This window comes from Mizuhopecten yessoensis, unplaced genomic scaffold (genome assembly GCF_002113885.1).
Source record: "Mizuhopecten yessoensis strain PY_sf001 unplaced genomic scaffold, ASM211388v2 scaffold10591, whole genome shotgun sequence".
Classification (NCBI taxonomy): Eukaryota; Metazoa; Mollusca; class Bivalvia; order Pectinida; family Pectinidae; genus Mizuhopecten; species Mizuhopecten yessoensis.
The window spans coordinates 707,944-730,642 of NW_018408623.1; the positions used below are offsets into that span (position 1 = coordinate 707,944).

General features: G+C 37.5%; 1 protein-coding gene across 1 annotated transcript in view; it reads right to left on the minus strand.

The window, feature by feature from the left end:
* Window positions 1-9,025: 9,025 nt before the first annotated feature.
* The window catches only part of LOC110461236, a 34,540-nt gene continuing 20,866 nt past the window's right edge, over window positions 9,026-22,699 (minus strand). The window contains exons 4-7 of the mRNA XM_021514627.1: window positions 22,383-22,579; window positions 15,650-15,762; window positions 14,623-14,741; window positions 9,026-10,015 (exon numbers count right to left, since the gene is read on the minus strand). Coding sequence (XP_021370302.1) covers window positions 9,824-10,015; window positions 14,623-14,741; window positions 15,650-15,762; window positions 22,383-22,579 — 621 coding nt within the window. The 3' untranslated portion in view covers window positions 9,026-9,823. The remainder of the gene's footprint in view (window positions 10,016-14,622; window positions 14,742-15,649; window positions 15,763-22,382; window positions 22,580-22,699) is intronic.

A 22,699-nucleotide genomic window follows, 5' to 3' on the forward strand; every position in this document is an offset into this window, starting at 1 on the left:
ACTTGTGTTGGAAGCATAATCCTTGGATTTCAAAGATGGCAATCATTTGATTTATTTATCACTTTACAGTAAAACTTCATTGAACTGCCATTATTGTCCCTGATTAATTATGTTTCACTTGCTTTGCCGTCGTCAAACATTGTTAATCTCGGGGGAAACAAATAATCATATTTCCCTACCACAATAGCAATAAATGTAAACTTTTTTTAGTTTCCATGGGGGAGAATCAAAATTAAAACATAAATACGATGTGTGCAATACCCCCTGGAGACAAAATAATTCTTGAAATGACATATTTTGAGTTGTTCTTTTAGATGAAATCATTAGATCTTAGAATATGGTAATAGTGTAGCCAATTCACAGGTTGAAAATACTAAATTTAAGGGTTCAAAAATCGGGAGTGTCCCTTCTAAATAGGGAGGGTTGGCAGGTAAGCAACATTTGGCTGGACAATTAAACTGTATATATAAAACATAATCATATTTCCCTACCACAATAGCAATAAATGTAAACTTTTTTAAATTTCCATGGGGGAGAATCAAAATTAAAACATAAATAAGATGTGTGCAATACCCCCTGGAGACAAAATAATCCTTTAAATGACATATTTTGAGTTATCCTTAACACCAACACATGAATATTTGATCTGTAGTAAGTGTTATATGAAACCTATGGAGAATCCTGTTTGAGCTCCAAACAGATCAGTAGATATGGGGACTTATCCCCGTTTCTAAAAACCTGTCTAATAGGATAAACAGAGGTTCCCCAACGAGTGATGGTTGGTTATTATGTTTATCTAACATCAAATTAGGTTTACCGAGTGTCTTTTACAATTTGAAAATTAACTTCTGAGAGTTAGATAAACATGATGATCAACCATCACAAGTTTGGGGATCTTTTTTCCCCACCATGTTCAGATGTTTTATCTAGAAAATCCATATCTTTCCCTTAGAAATACATTATTCCTGTTTCCAATCAAGAAAACTATTGCTATGAACTACGACGTCACCATGGTAGATGACATCGCAAAGAGTTGTTACTTGACATCATAATTAGAAGACTAACCAATGTAATAACGTCGAAGGTGTTACCTACTCGTGGATAACTTGAATATGTTTTCCATATCCTAGAAGGTTTATCCAATGAGGTGGGAGTGAGAAAACCTATGGTGGTTGTGGAAGAAAATATAATGTACCTGTCTGGTCGCACTTGGTTCTGAATCCTGGCTCTTGAATTGGTTCTGAATTCTTCAAAAATTTGCTTTTTCTGTAAAATGATTTTTTTTTAATCTTTTTTTTTCGAAAAAACATGACTATTCCATATCCCTACAGATTTCTTGCTTTGATATTAAAGACAGACCACCCATGGATAATTACTGTTAGGTTGTTAAATCTTTGTGTTGTTTAATTGTTTGGGCCATTGTTAACCTTCTTTACTTCTGCCTCCTTTAAAATATATAATTACAGTCGAACCTCGTTATCTCAAAAGTCGACGGGGTCGTGGAAAAACTTCGAGTTATCCAAGTATGTATACCTCATTATAACAGTGTATCTAATTGGTTGATACTGGTCACATGACGGGTTCATAAAACATCATGTTGCCCTCATGTGCTCAAATTTGCCAATCATATTTCCCTTATTCGGAGCCTCTCTAGAAACATCAACAAGAGCCACCATAACCTAGTTCTGAATGACGGAAGCAGGCGACAACAATGCCGCGTCAACCTAATCGTCTCTACTAGTGTTTTTTTTTTCCAGTATAATAAAATATTTATTGTCCTGTAGAAGGGTATCACAATTCCATGATTCTCCTCAATTAATCATGTTTCACTCCGGCTTCACCCTCGTGAAACATGATTAGCCTCAGAGAAACAAAAGGGCAATAAGTGAATATTTGCTCTAAGCAAACCGGTCATTTGTTCTGTCAGTGGGCTGGAGAAGGAGGAAATCTAAATAGATGACGTAAGGTATATTGTCATCAGTTATGAATGGATACCATATCAATTACAACGTACACATACCAGTCAAATTTAATTTAGAAAACATCATCCAAACATTTTCTTGTAAATTTATTTCTGAAAATATTGCATTTCAGAAACTGGGCATTGGATGAATAAAAAATAGTTTGCCTACGACCTGTGGGTCAGTAAGACTAGACAAATACTGTAACAGACACAGTAAGGTTGAGGAATGTGAAATTTCTAATCTCAAATCTTGATTTTCATCCAAATTTCTTCATCAGATTTCATTTTTTTCAGAATCTCTGGCTGGTTATGATATTTATCAACCATACATACACTGAAGTATTTTAGGCCTGTAAAAACAAGTAATTTTGCTGTGTAATCTTTAGGATAAGTCGGTGGTTGGGAGGAAAGCACTTTTGAAGGTATATAGTTTTTTACTGTCTGATCTACCCATACCAGCGGGAGGTTGGTCTATGATGGCCTAGCATACATGCTCACTCCCATTACGGCAGGGATGGAGGGCAATTTTTTGTTACCTTATCTTTATAAAATTTGAAGTTACACATTGAAAAATAAATTGTAGGTCTAAAGAAAGATAGAATTTTTTAGTACATTTTTAGATCATCCTTCCCAAAAACCACCTAGCCAATGTGTGATACTTCGTACAAAGATCAGATTCAATATAGAATAGGCCAGAATACTTTTTCTCTCTCTCTTAAACCCCCCCCCCCCCCCCCCCCCCCCCCCCCCCCCNCACTTCTATGTATATGTACATCATATTACACCTGGTATAACTTATATTTGAACAATAAGCAATTAATGTTCCATTATAGAATGAGGTTCCCATTTATATGTTTGCATTAAAAATTGTGTTTTGTAGATTTTTCAAGTGAAAAACTAAACAATTTTCATGATTTTTAATGTGATTTCTTTGCGGAATATTTACACCTTGCCGAGTATGCTGGATTCTTGGATACCAAGTCTGCTGCATCATCTGTTGATTTCACGAGGATTTTGGCAGGGGTACTGATTGATTTTGTAGATATATTATGTCCTGCATTTATCAAGTAGAATGAATGTTCCTAACTTTTCTGACTCTGCCTAGATATATTTGATTAATTTCTGTAAATCTTCTGAGAAAAGAGATAAGTTTGTTATGGTTGGAGTCACTGAGTTCCTGAAGCTTACGTTTTGATTCCCCTTAGCCTAGCAATGCTCCACACCAAATTTGGTCGAAATCCATGGTGCCATTTTGGACTAGCAGGCCCTTTAGTGAAAAGTTGAGTGAAGGTCGACAGACACTGCACCAAGACATAAGCTTGATTGGCCTTTTGGCAGGTGAGCTAACAATGTATGAAATGATGACAGATTTATAGGATACGTGTGCTGAACTCCAAATATCTTATCCTCAAGAATGCTATTTCACCGTCTACATTACACAGGAGTGATCAATTATAAGCATATCCCAGACTTTATCACCATAGAAAATATTTCCTTTAATAATTTTATTAGATGTATTGCACCATCGTCTATGGTGCATGAAATGTGTGACAAAACTGATGATGTACCCTATAGCGATATGGTTACTCTGCATAAAGTGATGATGCGTTGTTAATGGTGATGTTATCAGAATAAGGACACGTGCAATGTGTCTTTATCTAGGTAGATCAAAAGATAAATTTTTACCAAACAGAAAAAAAACCCAGTTTACATCTGCTTTAAGGACAAATTTGCTTTAGTATCTAACGACAAGAGGCCTAATGGGCTTGTATCCCTCACCTGTTATTTATTTCACATCTGAGTTTCAAAGACTGTCAAGGTCAAATTTATTTCAAAACCAGGTAGGCTAAAACATATTAGTTAGTTTTGTTACTAAACACTTTATTGGTCTTAAAGGATTTTTTTCACTCTGTCAACTATCATGACCTTAGGCCTCTTGGTATTTAAGAAGACGTTTGAAAGTTTTTATATAACTGACCTCTCTGCAACCTTGTAAACGTCTCAAGGTCATGCATTTGAACAAAATTCATAGCCCTTTATTTCAGCATGCTATGGGTCAAAATCACCCTAGGCTGCTTGATTATTCATCAGTAGATTCCAATAAAGTAAAAAGTTGACGCGGGATGGACAGAGCATGGACGCCACACAGTGGCATAAGCTCATTTAGGCCTTTTGGCAGGTGAGCTAATAGACAAATCACATCCAAATAATTTAGTGTGATTGTATATTCACGTTCAATGTATGCACTTCAATTTTAAACAAACAACAAGAACAATGTTGTACTTTTCTGATTAAATTTAATTTATAGATAAAAATAAAACAAATTATACATGTTCAGTGAAACAAAATTCAAATACAGTGACAAGATTCATTTAAAATGTCTTCCCCTGATTTACAGAATCAGACGAAGTGAACAAGATCATACACATACCAGCTCTGGACAACGTCTTGCATCTTGCAAAGGTCAAATTTCAAAATTCAAATTTAAGGCACTAGCAGGATGGAAACAGTAACTTCGATAAAATTTCGCATTGTTTAATATTTTAGATTTTAACATTTCTCTTTAGATATATCATTTCTTCGTTTTTGTGAATCTATAGATACGCTGTAGGTTATGTACAGTAAAATAAATATAACAGTTTTTGCTCATCACCACATCCCGCAGTGGTGGTTTCCTCAACCAGACAGCTTTGTACACACAATACACACCTACAATATTTTTGTTTTGTTTTAATATTTCCTCATACCTCGATCTATACACCATAATTAAGCATGATTTATATTAAAACATTCACCATGACAATTTAATTTGTGATTTTTTTTTATTACAAATTATCTTAAAATATCCAGACACCATGGAAAGGTATGAAATATTTACAGTTGATGTGAAAAACACCACTGAAATATTTTTTATAAAGTTTTATCATTTAACCCTTACAAGAAAAAAGCCTGCTTTGTCTGAAATCGTGTCCTTTAATTTGTAGGTGATATTTGTATAGAACACACACCAGAGAGTGATAACTTTATCTATACCCAGCATGGCTGTCTCCATCACATGGCAAGACAACCATGTCATACAGCGTAGGTTTCTTGTCCAAGAAACTCAGGAGAAACATCTCCGCCTCTGTAGATCTAATTAACTCATTCACCCCTACATCTTTAAACTGGACTTGCCCAGTCTTTGATTTGGTAAGGTTCTAACGTGACTTTAGGGGTGAATGGGTTAAAGACCATTTGGTCATAACCTCATCATGCAGACTGTTGCTAACAAAGACATTAGTAAGATTATTTTATAGAATTGTTTCACTGCACATACAAAACCCAGTGTCAATAATATGAACAACTATTGGGAACCATGTTTTATAGTTGTAAGCTCCAGGCTTCAACACAGTGTAATATCATATATGGAAATGAACGGGATGACAACGGGATGACGACACATGTCAATATCATATATCACTCCTGTTACACTACAGGACTGGTAATGACATACTGTACAATATAGTTAACAAAACCCTGTCAAGATTGAATGTAATCTTGTTTAAACAGGAGAACTTGGTACTTTGGATTTGGTAATCAGTCGTTTTATACAGGAGAATGTCGGTAGTTTGGATACTGCAGACATCCGTAGTCGTTTTATACAGGAAGACCTTGGTAACCTGGACTATGTATGTAATCCAGCAAACCAGTCTCCTGGACTCGGGGAAAGTGTTTTATAGTCTTTCATAGACTGTAAACCAAATTTACCAGATCACCAAGGTTCTTTTGTGAATTGTACACAAATATACCAGGGCGAGATTCAGAGAGCGAAGCCGTTAATCAGTACCAGTATTAAAATATATCTAAAATGATACAAACATTCACCAACAGAGAGAAACCCTCCTCTACCAAATCGGACTTCACTGTCGGCTGGTACAGAATATCTTACTGGCTTGATGAGGACATGACAATGGTAGACCAAAGTGCCGAGGCACTCGATAGATGCTTGATTGCTACCTTAACGTAATGGTGCACGTTTAGTATTGAAAATGAGATTAAAGAATTTATAACTTTAAATACAGATCTAATACATATTTGATTACTATCCTTAAACAGAACGATTGGCAGTGATATCATATATATATACTGAACTACCCTCATTTAAAAGAATGAACACAATTGTGAGACAGTTTGCAATTTGTCATCTGATTCAGAATTCAAGAACTCGTTCAGATGAAAATGGGGCTCCAAGGAAAATTGGAATGACTGATGAAGATAACTGATTATCATTATGTTTATAAATAACAATACATATCCCCAACCAGTGCTGAAGCTATGGAAATGACACAGCCACCATGTGGCAGGATGATGAAAATATAGGACATTACAACATATCTTCACGAAAAATTGTGAGATATCAAAGAAGTACTATTTTGACAGATGATTATTTAAGTGACCTAGAATTTAGTATCTGGCAAATCTAATGCATATAATGTTTCTTGTGTATTTTTCATGTTTATATGACCTTGACCTTTAATTTGTATGAAGTCATGAAACTGATTTGCCATGAACCATAAAATGATAGTAGATAAGAGCTTGGAAGCTTCGCTGAATTATTTTCCAGCATAGACATTGAACCGCAAGAAGATATTAAGAACAGCTAGAGGCCAGCACATGTATATATATATAGTTAAGGAAAAACCAAGAGGAAACCTATTCTTATAATTGATAATGCAAAGTTATGGATAAACCAAGAGAAAACCTTTTATCATATCAGGAACTACAGACTGACTGATTATGGACAAATACTTCAATACTGACTGGAAACTCTTTGGAAATAAATATCAACAATCTGTGTAAAAAAAAATTATACACTTACTATAATATGGAATCAGTTACTATATTGATACAGTATGTTTATGATAAATATCTTGTATGATACAATTCATATAATATACATATATGATATGATAAAATCTTCTGAATGTTTGATTTGAATTTCCCCTTTGGAGCCCCATTTTCTGAACTCATGAGAATTCAAGATTTGGACAAGATTTCCACAGTTAGTCCTCATGATTAACAGGTTTTATCAGAATATGGGGTCTGCTATCTATATAATACCCAGTATATGTTCTAAAACCAGCTCACAGACACTGCATTCAGTTGTTCTTGTCAAATCATTTCAGTTACAGTATAAAACATCTTAGGGTGATAGTATGCCAACACTGTATAACTACCTACATGTATAATATCAATTATATATATAAACACATGGGAACTGTTTTGGCTCTCAAATATAAATTGTGAACACTAGAACCTTGGTATGCTTACTGATATCCTTGACGATTTACTGATACAAACCACAGGAATGTTACTTTGTAGCGATTTGAATTAATATTTGAATTAATATTTGAATTAATATCGTTAATTGACAGCACCTGAACAAACAGGTGACCAATATTTAATTGCGATCATCATTCCCCCCACTCTTTAAATATATGGTCCAACAACACTGTCCTCCATTTTTCTACAGATAAGATGTTATACATGGTCCACACAAACTGGAAGGAGTCCCATTTTATGAGGAGCTTTCTTATAGATTTCCAGTTATTAAACGAGTGTGTTTTTTCTCCCAGATCCACATAAGTGGTCAATAGATTTGTATAATGTTTTAGAATGAGGATAGTGATAAAACTGTCTATTTTGGACAGGATGCTACAATTACAGTTTATAAACTTCCTTTCCACATAAAGCCGATCACATCTGGAGATAAAAAGTTCAATTTTCTTACTGGGGAAGTTACTTGGGAGATAACACCGCACACACTGTTCAGGTCCCGTTTGACATAGAGGGCACGAGGTAAGGAAGTGTGATGTGGAGATGAGATGTGAGAGACAGGATGATAGCTAGGGGAAGATCAGGAAGGGGTAGGGTGGAGTAGGGTTTGATTTCTCATCGGTATACATATAACATGTATAAGATGTATGGACAGGTAGCTTGGAACACCTGTAGTACAACAACAGCTGATGTTTGACAGTCCTGGTATCAGTATATATACATGGACAATGTCCCAGCGTTATAAGCTGCACATCCCAACAACAAAACATGCACTTATATTAATTACATTTTTTTTTTTACAAATTCCACATTATGATATTCTTTTGTCTTCCCTAATATTTTTTAATTCACATGATATCTTAAACCCAATATGTTATGAAATGTTTAAGTAAATGACTAGTTTGTAAAGCTGCAGATCCTTATACAATAATTTGATACATACTGCATATGTAATTACCAAATAATTAAAGAGAACATTGCAGTCCTAAAAGATTCCCATAACGAACACATAATATACCCAAGATATAGGTTGGTGTCGTAAATACCCTCCATGTAGCCTCAACGTAAGCTCACATTGTATAAAATACCCAAGATTTAGGTTGGTGTCGTAAATACCCTCCATGTAGCCTCAACGTGAGCTCACATTTTATAATATACCCAAGATATAGGTTGGTGTCGTAAATACCCTCCATGTAGCCTCAACGTGAGCTCACATTGTATAATTATTGAGACAAAGTCAATGAACACTGATACACTTATCGTACCCATCAAAACCTCAGTCCTATATATGTTTGTACTAGACTAGATTAGTATGTACAAATGTTAAGTACCAAATACTATAATAGTACTTATAAGGACACACTACAGGCCAACATCTCATCATCAACAGGGTGTTTCTTCAACATCACATACTACAACAGTTCTTACAAGAGCATGAGTAACCCTGATTAAGGCATAAAGTGTTGGGATGGAAAAAAATGGTCATACCACATGCATAATGGGATTGTCTACTTTTGTATCATATTTATGGTCTTGACAAGTGTCTTAGTGACAACAATAAAGTGTCTTACGGAGAACAAAAGTGTCGTAGTTATGACAACAGTCTCAGTGACACCTACATGTTAGAGCAAAGACAGACGACAATGATCGAAGTTGTTTCAGTGACAACTTGTGAGTCTTGGTAATGATGACAGTATCTTTGACAACAAGTGTGTTACTGTGACAACAACCTATGTCTAGATGTGTCTCCCTAACATGTCTCGGTGACGACAACTGTTATTTGTCTTTGTAACGACACATGTGTCTCAGCGCGAAGTGACAACATTGGGAGTTTCAACCAGACATTGTTGAAACCTCACAGTTATGACAAATTCCTTATCATCACATTCTGCAAGCAAGATATTTTAACACAAGCCTTGTGCACTGTTATGATACTGTTGTCTTTCCTGCCGACCATTGACACCTTGATTAAGACTAGTCCCATATATATTAGTCATAAGACAATCGTATCTTCAAGATATGTCCATATTTTGTTAGACAGCATTGCATATCTTAAGACATGTCTATCATTAAGACTGCAGAGTCTATACAGAGTAAGACAGTTACGTGTCTCAAAGACATCCTGCGTCTGAGCCACATCAGAACGTCCAAGTCACCTGTCTTGCGGATATTTCCGTGAAGTGAGCGTCAAGTTAAGCCTCTACCGGAGGAAGCCGGAGCTCACAAGTGGGCGAGTATCCAATGCTACCGGAGACCTCATTATATATAATCCACAGAGGACAATAGTATCACCAGTCCTTTAGTCTACATGTCACTCTGGATATGTCCCAGCAAAAGTCCATGAGGTCTCGCGATTGGTCGCCCGGCCAGCTCAATCACCACAGCACCATGATAAATGTTCGCACAACCATCACAGAACAAAGATTTAGCTCAGAAAATCCTGGAAATCACCTAATTCTCCACTAATCTTGACCACATGTTATATCTAGTAACATCATGATAAAAACTTCATTTCTTTATGACTCCCAGGAAAGTCCCAGATGATCAGGACTGAAGGCTTGCTTGTTTCTCCAGCAAGGCGGACTTCCTGCGTTCCTTGCGTAGCTCCTTGAAGCGTTGATGGATGATTTTCTTCATGACACAGTATTTGTACTGAAGCTGTGAGATATACTCGTTTTCCTCTCTGTCCAGTACTATTAAGAAGTTCTCTAGCTCTGGTTTACTGAAGTTCTCCCACTGAAAATACACAAAATACATTGTTACATTGTTAGCTTACTGAAGTTCTCCCACTGAAAATGCATTGTTAGCTTACTGAAGTTCTCCCACTGAAAATGCATTGTTAGCTTACTCAGTTCTCCCATGGAAATTACATTTTCTCAGTAAAAAAATACATCAAACAATATACTTAATGAAATTCTCCCACTGCAAATACATCGAAACTATAGTCACAATAGGATGTAAGACTTTGACTTTCATCCATCAGGCCAATATTGATAAGACGTGCGTTCTCCTAAACCTGATCCCAGATTGTAAAATGTGGTAGGTATAGGTACTGAAAATATTTGAGTTGAAAATGCCATTTTCCATTGGTTTTGATAAATCTTTATAACTGTGTTTTTGATATACATGTACATGTGTATATATTGTATGCTCTGATATTGATATCATACAATGTTATATGTAAACATTCCCGTGTATTATCATAAGTGGCAACATTAAAACAATAAAAGTACCCCTTGTCATTTTACCCATTTTCTAAGGTTTTGAAGTAGCCTGAGCAGCTGTTCTTAATATTCAGAATATTTTTATTTCAGTTGGTGGAATATGAATGTGTTGGATATTTATAAGAAACATACTGAAAGCATACAATATTTTTTTTTACTGTTATCTGCACAAAACATTGACTTGTGTAGTAAATAACAGCATAATTAAAACTGATACATCCCTGTCAAAGAGCTGCCCAGAATATTTATATTCTGCGGGCCTAAACACCAAACACTAAATCATCCTTTATCTTAAATCCCATTCTAAGCCTGAAAATCAGTGTGTACAAATAGACGGTACATACCATTCCATCATACAAACTGAAGGAGATATATTCTGGGCATCAGTGATAACAACTATAGCCTTGTGGTACAGATTTCATTATCCTACTGTGTTTATGTTTGTTTGTTTAGACTTGAGGAGTGAGAAAGGGAGGGGGGGAGAGAGAGAGAGAAGGAGGAGGACAGAGCCTCCAAACTAATCTTAACACCATCTGTTGAAGTCTAGTGTTCCAGGGTCTTATAGCTTTCCAAACATTACGCTGGTTGAGAAAATAAACAATACAAGTCTTCATTTTTTAAATTCCAGATATTTGGTAGGCATTACCATATCATAAAATTTTCAAAAGCATTCAAATGATACATAATTTTGATTTAAAATAAATTCCAAACTCTTACCTACATATACACTTAAGGACAGTCACTTGTATTCTAAATTATCACCTAGACTTCATAAATGTAATTAACATATATTAGGTCACAGAAGCTGCTCTAATTGCCTGTTACTACATTCCATGAATATCTAAGTACAATTCAACAATACATTGTCACAAAAAACGGCTGACAACGCATTTTTTCTTAAAATTAATATATCTACTGGCTATATAAATGAAAACTACAGTAATTAACCTTGTATACATGGCAGTGTATCAACATCAGCTAGTGTAAGACCACCAGACTTTCTGTGTTTGTTTGAGAGATAGAGATCTGTTTAGGTCCCTTGTATAATACTCTGAGCCTGTTAAAACCATTGCACCCTACACACCCTACACTGGGGATGGTAAACCACCATCTCTCCCCAAATCACACAATTAACCACTATATATCTCCAAATCACATACACATAGATTACTCTGTTTATTTACACCAGACTTAGTTCAAAACATGTACCCTGAGTGACTCACGTGTACAAAAACTACACTAACAACAAATGTTATCTACTCCAACATTGTGAATTTCCTCCTAAATTGCCTCTGACATAATCTGTGACACTGCAAGGAAACTAATCGAATGATTGAAAATTTACACCTAAAATAACCTTTTTATAATAGCATCCCCTGGGCTTCATTATAAACTTATTTTACAGAACACCGAAACCAATTCTTTTAATTAACTGGATTCCTTTTTCACTGCCAACACCGTGCTTCTTAGGCTAAAGTTATCAAATTATTGTTGGTTGTTACCCTGTTTCTCATTTTTGAAAATGTATCTAAAATTGCCCTTCCCCCTCACACACTTCCCTTTATAAGTGTTACTTAACTTACAGATTCGTGTTCAAGTACATGTACTAGTAAATTAAACATGCTATTCAGGTTTTGGAAATTTGTTAGAGAGATTATACTGGTAAACCCACACATAAGAAAATTTCCAAGTCCCAATACATCAGTGTCTAGAAACCTGTTCTTTGACTGTAGAAAGATTCTGATAAATGTAAAATTGGTATTACTTTTACAGCTTCTAGGTCGGAACCTCCTATCTTACAGCTCCTAACTCGCAACATAGGCAAAAAATTAGACCCGAGTGTGGACTCATCACTTCGATCCATAGTGGGAGATACGAAAAGGGCTGTACCTTAGAGAACTGGCAACCACTTCTATCAAACACATCAAAGTATGTCGACAGCCCCAGTGCCCTGTGCCAAAAACCCTTCATTCCTACTGGTAATTATGGTTTTGATGCTATTCAATTTCTCATCACTTCATAGACAGATAAAGACAATGATAACTGTTTGGGAAGGCATGCTGTTTGTAGCTATAACTACAACCGTGGCCCCTCCCCTACAAAAATATATCCCCCATGGAGGGAGACAGGAAGAGTAATGGGCTTTGTATATACACAGGAACAGTTCCAGATTCTTACACAGTGCTGTATATAATAGTACACTATCATAGTGGAAAAAGAGTGGTTCCTAAATAACCGTGACCAACTTTAAATCGTTGCAGCTCAATAACCAAAGTAAGATGTACAATGAATAGTGATTCCCTGGCCTCACTTACACAACTAACTCGTAAAATTCACTGAGATAAAATCTCAACAAAACAATGGAATGGTATTAGTTTACTGGACAATATTGAATCATGTGATTTTTTTTTTTAATTAACCTGATTGTAGCAATATAAAACTATTTTTCTATAAAAATACTTCACGAAAACACACAACATTGAATTATCTGACCATGCCTGACAAAAGTTTGTAACCGACAATAGTATGCCACACATGAAATCTTAATTTACCGACACAACAGGGTTCTAATGCCTTCAACAGAACGATCAGATTGACTGAATAAAAAAACAGGTGCTATCTCCATGTGACCTATCTTATGAATGCTTCAATGATGCTAAAGAAATGTGTACCATCTCGGATAACTTTCCTCAATCACCTCCCCACCCACCCTTTTCCCTGCTGACAGGAAAATGGCGCCATACTATGCATAAACCAATGCTCATGTATCGTATAAAGCACTCGTGTAATTAAACAGGATCTGATCATTTTTAGATCAAACAAGATTTACATCGCCATTATGTAACGGTAAACTGAGTTAGTCTGCGAGTCTGTGATGAACCTGTACCTCCCTATAATCTTACACCTATACCACCTTACAGGAAAATAAATACAACAGGCGTACAATTATCTAACGCTTTTATCGTAAATCCATTCAGTTATGACATCACTCTTTGTTAGGCCTGACCTTTCAGTTACGAATTTTCAGATTTAATTAAAATATATTTTCAACATTAAAAGAAAATTTTCCATATTTTTTCAGATTTGCATGACAAGAACTCGCAGCAAACACGCTACAAAAGGTCAATTATAAATGTGTTTTATGGAGTAAAATATCTACCGATAATGAGCTCCTTCATGTTCTAGACAATGACCTTTATGTGACCTTTGCTCAACTCATTATAGGGAGATAAGACAGATGTCTGTCCTGTAAGTTCACCAACAACTGACCCAGTACCATTACGAAGCAATAAGAGGCTGGTATGGCTGGTGTATTGGTAAGTGTAAGCTTCGTTGTTCAGTAGCAGGTCTGTGTGGTTTGGCAGGACCTGATAAAAACCAGGTGTATAGGAGTCATAACACTGCACACTTATCCTCCCTACGCTGGTAACTTTCACACCCAGGACAAGATAAAACCTACACTGAACAGGACATCCATGACATAGCAGTACTAGTTCTGTTACAAACTTGTAGTAGTAGTAATAGTGTATGATAATGTTACCACAATCTCAATGACACTCCAGAACCCCTTGCAGTAGTAGTATATAATAATGAAAAAGACATTAATTCACCACAATATAAATGACGCCCTGAACCAAATCAGCCACAACCTCAACTTGATATCCTCAAGTCCTCCTTTTCTCACCACAATGTAAAGACAATCCTATCATCTACATTCCCTACCCCTCAAATACCCTATATCTGAGCAGGTATTCAGTTCATATTTACCTTGATATCACCTGTCACCTGATACAATTACATTTTTTTATTAATTTACCACAATATTTCCTACTCCCATAGTTACCACAAGCTCACATATTTTCTTGCCACCAAATCCTGATTCCATATAACTTGTCCCTCACCCTAGTATGCAGTCTTTGTACAGTATCTTGACTCTCCTAGTCTGTTATCCATAATAACCATGGTCTCATCACTTGCCCTTCATATTACCCACCATTCTCCCTGATTAACCTCATGTCTCCTATTTCTCCCATTTTCTTACCATAAGCTCACCTGTCCCAATCATACTTACCACCCTCTACCAATTGACTACCACAGTTCGGACTGTTTGTGACTTACCACAATTTCTCCCGTTTCGTTCTCCTGTAGGACCAGCCTTGTACACCGGAGTCGATCCTTCTCCCAGTGGACACATGTTGACAAAAGGGTCTCATTGCCAGGCAGTCTCCGCAGCTTCACTGTAACATGAAGGACAGTAAACCAATAACAATCTAGTCGCTGTAAACCAATAACAATCTAGTCGCTGTAAACCAATAACAATCTAGTCGCTGTAAACCAATAACAATCTAGTCGCTGTAAACCAATACCAATTAGGACAGTAAGCAGCAGGTTTATACTCCTGCATTCCCTAAGGGCTACCTTTTGGACAGAATAAACTATGAAAAATACACTGTGTAGTTAACATTTACATTTTCTTTTATAATACAACATATTAAGTTTCATTAAAATCTATGCAGTCCTTTAGTGAAGTAGTATTGATATTTTTCAGGAAAAGGGGCATAACTCTGCAAGAAAAGAGTTGAAATGAAAAATCCAATGTTATAATCAGCAACCTGGTTTGCAGGTGACTGCACAAAGTGTTATGGAAATCTTTGCAGTACGTTATGAGAAGTAGTTAACTTATACAGACAAACAGACAGACAAGATAGAGACAGACAAACAGACAGGCAAAATAGAGACCGACAAAAAGACAGACAAGATAGTGACAGACAAACAGACAGTCAAGATAGAGACAGACAAACAGGCAGGCAAGATAGAGACAGACAAACAGGCAGGCAAGATAGAGACAGACAAACAGACGGGCAAGATAGAGACAGACAAACATACAGACAAGATCAAGACAGACAAACAGACGGGCAAGATAGAGACAGACAAACATACAGACAAGATAGAGACAGACAAACAGACAGACAAGATAGAGACAGACAAACAGACAGACAAACATACAGACAAGATAAAGACAGACAAACAGACGGGCAAGATAGAGACAGACAAACAGACAGACAAGATAGAGACAGACAAACAGACAGGCATTCTATTTTAACTTTCACTTTCATTTGTACTGATTTTAAGTGCTTCCCCTTACCTATTTTACCCTTGGGGCTGTGTTCCTGTTCATACAAGGCAAACTTCCTGGGATGATCAAGGATGTGGAACTTCTTCAGTAACATCGAAATGACAGCAGTAGCTGTTATATCACTGAAAAAATATAATACATCATGCTGTAATACGCTTCACCAAAATAATACACACAGGCCTGTGTACATAACAATTAGCTTATACAGTAAAGCAATGTATATAATAAAATACAGGGACCTAAGAAATTATCATAGAAAGTTACTCATTGATTCAATTATGGCCAACAGGAGTATTTGTAAACCATAACTTTGAAAAGTTTCCTAAAGGAAAACATACCTTTGAAAATACCATAGAAAGTTTGAACATTAACACGTGAAAGTAAGGGAGTACATTTTTATGATATTTTCAAAGGTATGTTTCTGTTTGAGGAGGTTGAATTCCTAAGAAATCAGTTTGCTACAGACATACATGATGAAATATAATTTGTAATAGAGTTTGATAAACCAGGGGACATAACTGTGTATATTTTATATTACTTGTATGAAAATATGTGATTGAAGTAAATCACAGTAAAATGTATTTTCAGAAACCTTGTGAATGCCACCAGACTGAGAATGTTTCCCTGAATGTTTTCCCATTACAAATTGTTGTGTTTAGAAAGGTAGAGCTCACATCCAACTTCACCATCTGTTTACCTCAATCACATCTGCTTTTACAACCCTAATGCAACATTAAAGCCCACCACTGACCCTGACCAAAGTTACAGCGCAGGCCTGGGAGTGGATCCTCACAACATGGTATGGCTACATGCATGTTTTCAATAAAATATTGCTAGTTCTTCAGGTTTGGTGAAGAAAGCACTAATAGCTGTGTGCATGTTTTAGATAATTCCTTCCCTCAGAGACCCTGCTGCTAGATCACCATGGTAACCTTATCTGGCCCCTTAAAACACATGTATAGGAGTAGCCCTCTGTAATAAGCACTAGTTGTCAAGAGGTTAGGGGTTAAAATGGCAAAGGTCACTTCAGTACTAGGGTCAGAAGTGAATATTTGGTCAGGTTCACTTCTCTTAATAATATGAAAAATCAGAGGCCAACTTAATGACAATTCCAGTTTAGTTCAATCTAAAAACAAAATCAGAAAAAAAAACCATTGTCACTTGAAATCATTTTTCAGCAACATCTGTCTAGTCAGCAAATGTAAGGCCAGGGGACCACTAAACAGGGGGAAAGTCACCATTGTTCCCTCTGAAAACTTCCAAGTCCTTATAACAATTGAGGAAGTTGCAAAAAAAACATTTGGTAAATATTTTCAGGAAGTTTTTTCATGAGTGACCAAAGTCGGCATGTCAGTTACAGGCTGTATCTCTCCTACATAAACTTGTCCTAATATTTACTCCATGTTAGCATCCCCTACTAAACATGTTATGTTAACTGTAACCTGGATAGACATGATGTGGAGCTCAATGATAATATTTATCTTACATCTAAAAGTAACCTGTGACTCCGGTTTATCTGGCTAGCTTTTTCGTGTAAATATCAACACCTGCTTAAATCACATTTTTTTAGAATTATGTAAATAAAATATGAGTAATATTTTCAAATGAGATCATTCTGTTGTAAACTGACTGTAGAACTAACAAAATATTCCATGCATTTGCCATGTTATATGATAATATAAAAAATTCAAGCATCTTTCCATATAATTGGACCCATATGTCAGCAAATATGTTTCGATTTAAGCCAGATTTACAATGCATTTTGAAATTAAAATGGTTTGTTCCCCATACCAAAACAATCATTTATGTTCTTAAACTTTCTTCAATGTACACCAGACTCAATTACCGTGAAATCAATTATTTTGGTGGGGTCCAAATTTGTGGTTTCCCGAAAAAAAAGACCATTTCGTGGGTACATGAATTTGATAATAGTACCCCACTCATACTGAAAATAGTACCCCACTCATACTGATAATAGTACCCACTCATACTGATAATAGTACCCCACTCATACTGATAATAGTACCCCACTCATACTGATAATAGTATCCCACTCATACTGATAATAGTACCCCACTCATACTGATAATATTACCCCACTCATACTGATAATAGTACCCCACTCATACTGATAATAGTACCTCACTCATACTGATAATAGTACCCCACTCATACTGATAATAGCTTTATGCAAACTAATAGCACCAACAGAGTCAACGAAATTAAAAACTCGAAGCAAATTATTGATTTCACAGTATTGTTTTGAGATTTAACCTATCAATAGAATGATCAATACCTGACAGTATGAAGATATCAAGACAGTGTACACTAGGAAGACCAGTTATATGTTGGGCAATATCCAGGTGTCCATGTGTAAAATTGACAGCTTTAATAAGTTATATATATATACTTCTGTCAGTAGGATTCCTTACCTCAAAATATAGCAAATATAAAATGTGAAAAAGTGGTGAAAACTGTATTGTACTGTAGGTGAGCCTATGCTAACGAAGATAAGATGTTTTATATCTCGGTTTTTAACTTCTGAAATAAAACTTGGGCAAATTGTCAATTCAGGAACAGATAGCGGTACATTATGTTGAGATGAACAAAGAAGGATTACACGGAGTACCTAATGAGAGAGACATGTTAGAATAAATTACCAGTCTAGATGTACCCTATGAAACATGTATACTTTTCTAATCCAACAGATAGGAAGGGAGGCTGACAAAGGAACAGGTACGTTATACACCATACATGCCTTTCTGAATCACCCAAGCTTTAACTTTACTGCATCAGAAAACGCTTTGTTAGGGGATAGTCTCAACAATGTCTTATATTCACCTACATAATTGTATATGATGTCTATAGCTAACATACAAAATAATTCTAAACTTGTCTGCTGTTGATGTTAAAAGCTTACTCTTTGTACACAACACAAATACAGAGGTAGCTACATATACTGTAGCCAAGAATCTACCTACCACATACACACCACCTACTACATACACACCACCTACCACATACAAACCACCTACCACATACACACCACCAACCACATACACACTACCTACTACATACATGCCACCTACCACCTACACACTACCTACCACATACACACCACCTACCACCTACAAACCCCCTACCACCTACACACCACCAACCACCTACACACCACCTACAACATACACACCACCTACAACATACACACCACCTACCACATACACACCACACCACCTACCACCTACAAACCACCTACTACATACACACCACCAACCTCATAAACACCACCTACCACATACACACCACCTACCACATACACGCCACCTACTACATACATGCCACCTACCACATACACGCCACCTACCACATACAAACCACCTACAACATACACACCACCAACCACATACACACTACCTACCACATACACACCACCTACCACCTACACACTACCTACCACATACACACCCCCTACCACATACACCCCACCTACCACCTACAAACCACCTACCACATACATGCCACCTACTACATACACACCACCAACCTCATACACACCACCTACCACATACACACCACCTACCACATACACACAACCTACCACATACACACTACCTACTACATACACACCACCTACTACATACACACCACCTACCACATACACACCACCACATACACACCACCTACAACATACATGCCACCTACCACATACACACCACCTACAACATACACACTACCTACCACATACACACCACCAACCACATAAAACTACCTACCACCATACACACCACCACATACACACCACCTACAACATACACGCCACCTACCACATACACACCACCTACAACATACAAACTACCTACCACATACACACCACCTACCACATACCCACCACCTACAACATACACACCACCTACAACATACACACCACCAACCACATACACACCACACCACCTACCCCCTACACACTACCTACCACATACACACCACCAACCACATACACCCCACCTACCACATACACGCCACCTACACCATCCACACCACCTACCACCTACAACATACACACCACCTACCAAATAAACGCCACCTACCACATACACACCACCAACCACATACACACCACCTACCACATACACACCACCTACTACATACACACCACCAACCACATACACACCACCTACCACATACACGCCACCTACACCATACACACCACCTACCACCTACAACATACACACCACCTACAACATACACACCACCAACCACATACACACCACACCACCCACCACATACACACTACCTACCACATACACACCGCCTACCACCTACACACTATCTACCACATACTAACCACCTACCACCTCTACCACATACACACCACCTACCACATACACCCCACCAACCACATACACACCACACCACCTACACACTATCTACCACATACTAACCACCTACCACCTCTACCACATACACACCACCTACCACATACACGCCACCTACCACCTACAAACCACCTACCACATACATGCCACCTACTACATACACACCACCAACCTCATACACACCACCTACCACATACACACCACCTACCACATACCCACCACCAACCACATACACACCACCTTCAACATACACACCACCTACCACATACACACCACCTACTACATACAAACCACCAACCACATACACACCACCTACCACATAAACACCACCTACCACATACACCCCACCTACCACCTACAAACCACCTACCACATACACACCACCTTCAACATACACACCACCTACCACATACACACCATCTACCACATACCACATACACACCACCTACCACATACACACTACCTACCACATACACACCACCTACCACCTACACACTATCTACCACATACTAACCACCTACCACCTATACACCACCTACCACCTACACACTACCTACCACATACACACCACCTACCACATACACACCACCAACCACATACACACTACCTACCACATACACACCACCTACCACATACACACCACCTACCACATACACACCACCTACCACATACACACTACCTACCACATACACACCACCTACCACATACACACCACCAACCACATACCCTTACACACCACCTACCACCTACACACTACCTACCACATACACACCACCTACCACCTACAAACCACCTACCACATACACACCACCAACCACATACACACCACCTACCACAAACACACCACACCAACTACCAAGCAAGTGAAACTTAGCCAATTCAAGTATACACCAACAGGTATAAACTAGCCAATTCAAGTGTACACCAATAGGTATAAACTGGCCAATTCAAGTGTACACCAACAGGTGTAACTAGCCAATTCAAGTATACACCAACAGGTGTAAACTAGCCAGTTCAAATATACACCAACCAAGAAAACACCTGCCAGGTATAGGTATATTAAACATTGAATCCCTACACCATGAGAATCCCTTTCATTGACTGCAGACCAAAGATCCCCAAGTAATACTGTATAATATACAGGGCCTACAATACCCAGGTAACACTGTATACATATACAGAGCCTACAATCCACAGGTAACACTGTATACATATACAAGGCCTACAATTCCCAGGTAACACTGTATACATAGCCGAAGATTCCCAGGTAATACTGTATACATATACAGGGCCTACAATTCCCAGGTAACACTGTACACATATACAGGGCCTACAATCCCCAGGTAACACTGTATACATATACATGTGCTTAAGATCCTAGGTAATACTGTATACAAATAAAGGGTCTAACACCCCATGGTAATGATGTATACATATACAGGGCCAACAATTCCCAGGTACATTTTTGTACCACTGTATACATATACAGGGCTTAAGATCCTAGGTAATATTGTATACATGCATATACAGGGTCTAACATCCCATGGTAATGATGTATACATATACAGGGCCTACAATTCCCAGGTACCACTGTATACATATACAGGGCTTAAGATCCAAGGTAATATTGTATACATATACAGGGTCTAACATCCCATGGTAATGATGTATACATATACAGGGCCTCATATCCCTAGGTAATACTGTATACATATATACAGGGTCTCTCCTGATGAAAATCTGGATAAGATAGCAACACCACGTGGATATATGGGTTTATTTTTCTATCAGGGGCACTTCAGTAAGATAGCAAGGGGATGAGGATATGGTTTGCATTTCAATCACGAGTAATTCACTAAAGCTAAACATCAAAGCACTTGACATTCCAGGTCAGTTTTGTTTTTGAATCATTCCAGCTCTGTCATGCATTCGTGACATTCTAGGTCTATCGCAGGCTCTTCACATAACTTTTCAGATCTGTTATACATTTGTGATATTCCTGATCTGTCAAGCATTTCTAACAACCAAGGTCAGTCTAGCTTTTAAAATAATGCAGGCTGATCACGTATTCGTAGTATTTCAGGATTGTTAAACCTTATTCCAGGTAAGTCAAGTGTTTGTGACAGATTTGCATGTGTCCCATGACACATAAAGGAATTCTGTTATTAGCTTACCTGGTGATGTGGATAGACTTGCATGTGTCGCATGGCATGTAGAGGAATTCTGTGATTAGCTTACCTGGTGATGTGGATGGACTTGCATGTGCCGCGTGGCACGTAAAGAAATTCTGTGATTAGCTTACCTGGTGATGTGGATGGACTTGCATGTGTCGCGTGGCACGTAAAGGAATTCTGTGATTAGCTTACCTGGTGATGTGGATGGACTTGCATGTGTCGCGTGGCATGTAGAAGGACACAGTCATTGTGTTTTGCTCCACGATGTGTTCTTTGGTGAGCATTTCATAGATGGACGGAGGACGGGCACCAAGAGACATACATATTGGTCGGTGGAGATTCAACACAACTTTGATAAATCCCTGGAATGATTCAACTGTCTCTTCCTTCTGAAAATGGATAACAACATTAAACTTGTATTTTTACCTTATCCTATTGCTAACAATAAACAAGTTAAATGTAACGTACCAGGTAGTTTGATACTACACTAAATGTTTACAGTTACCAAA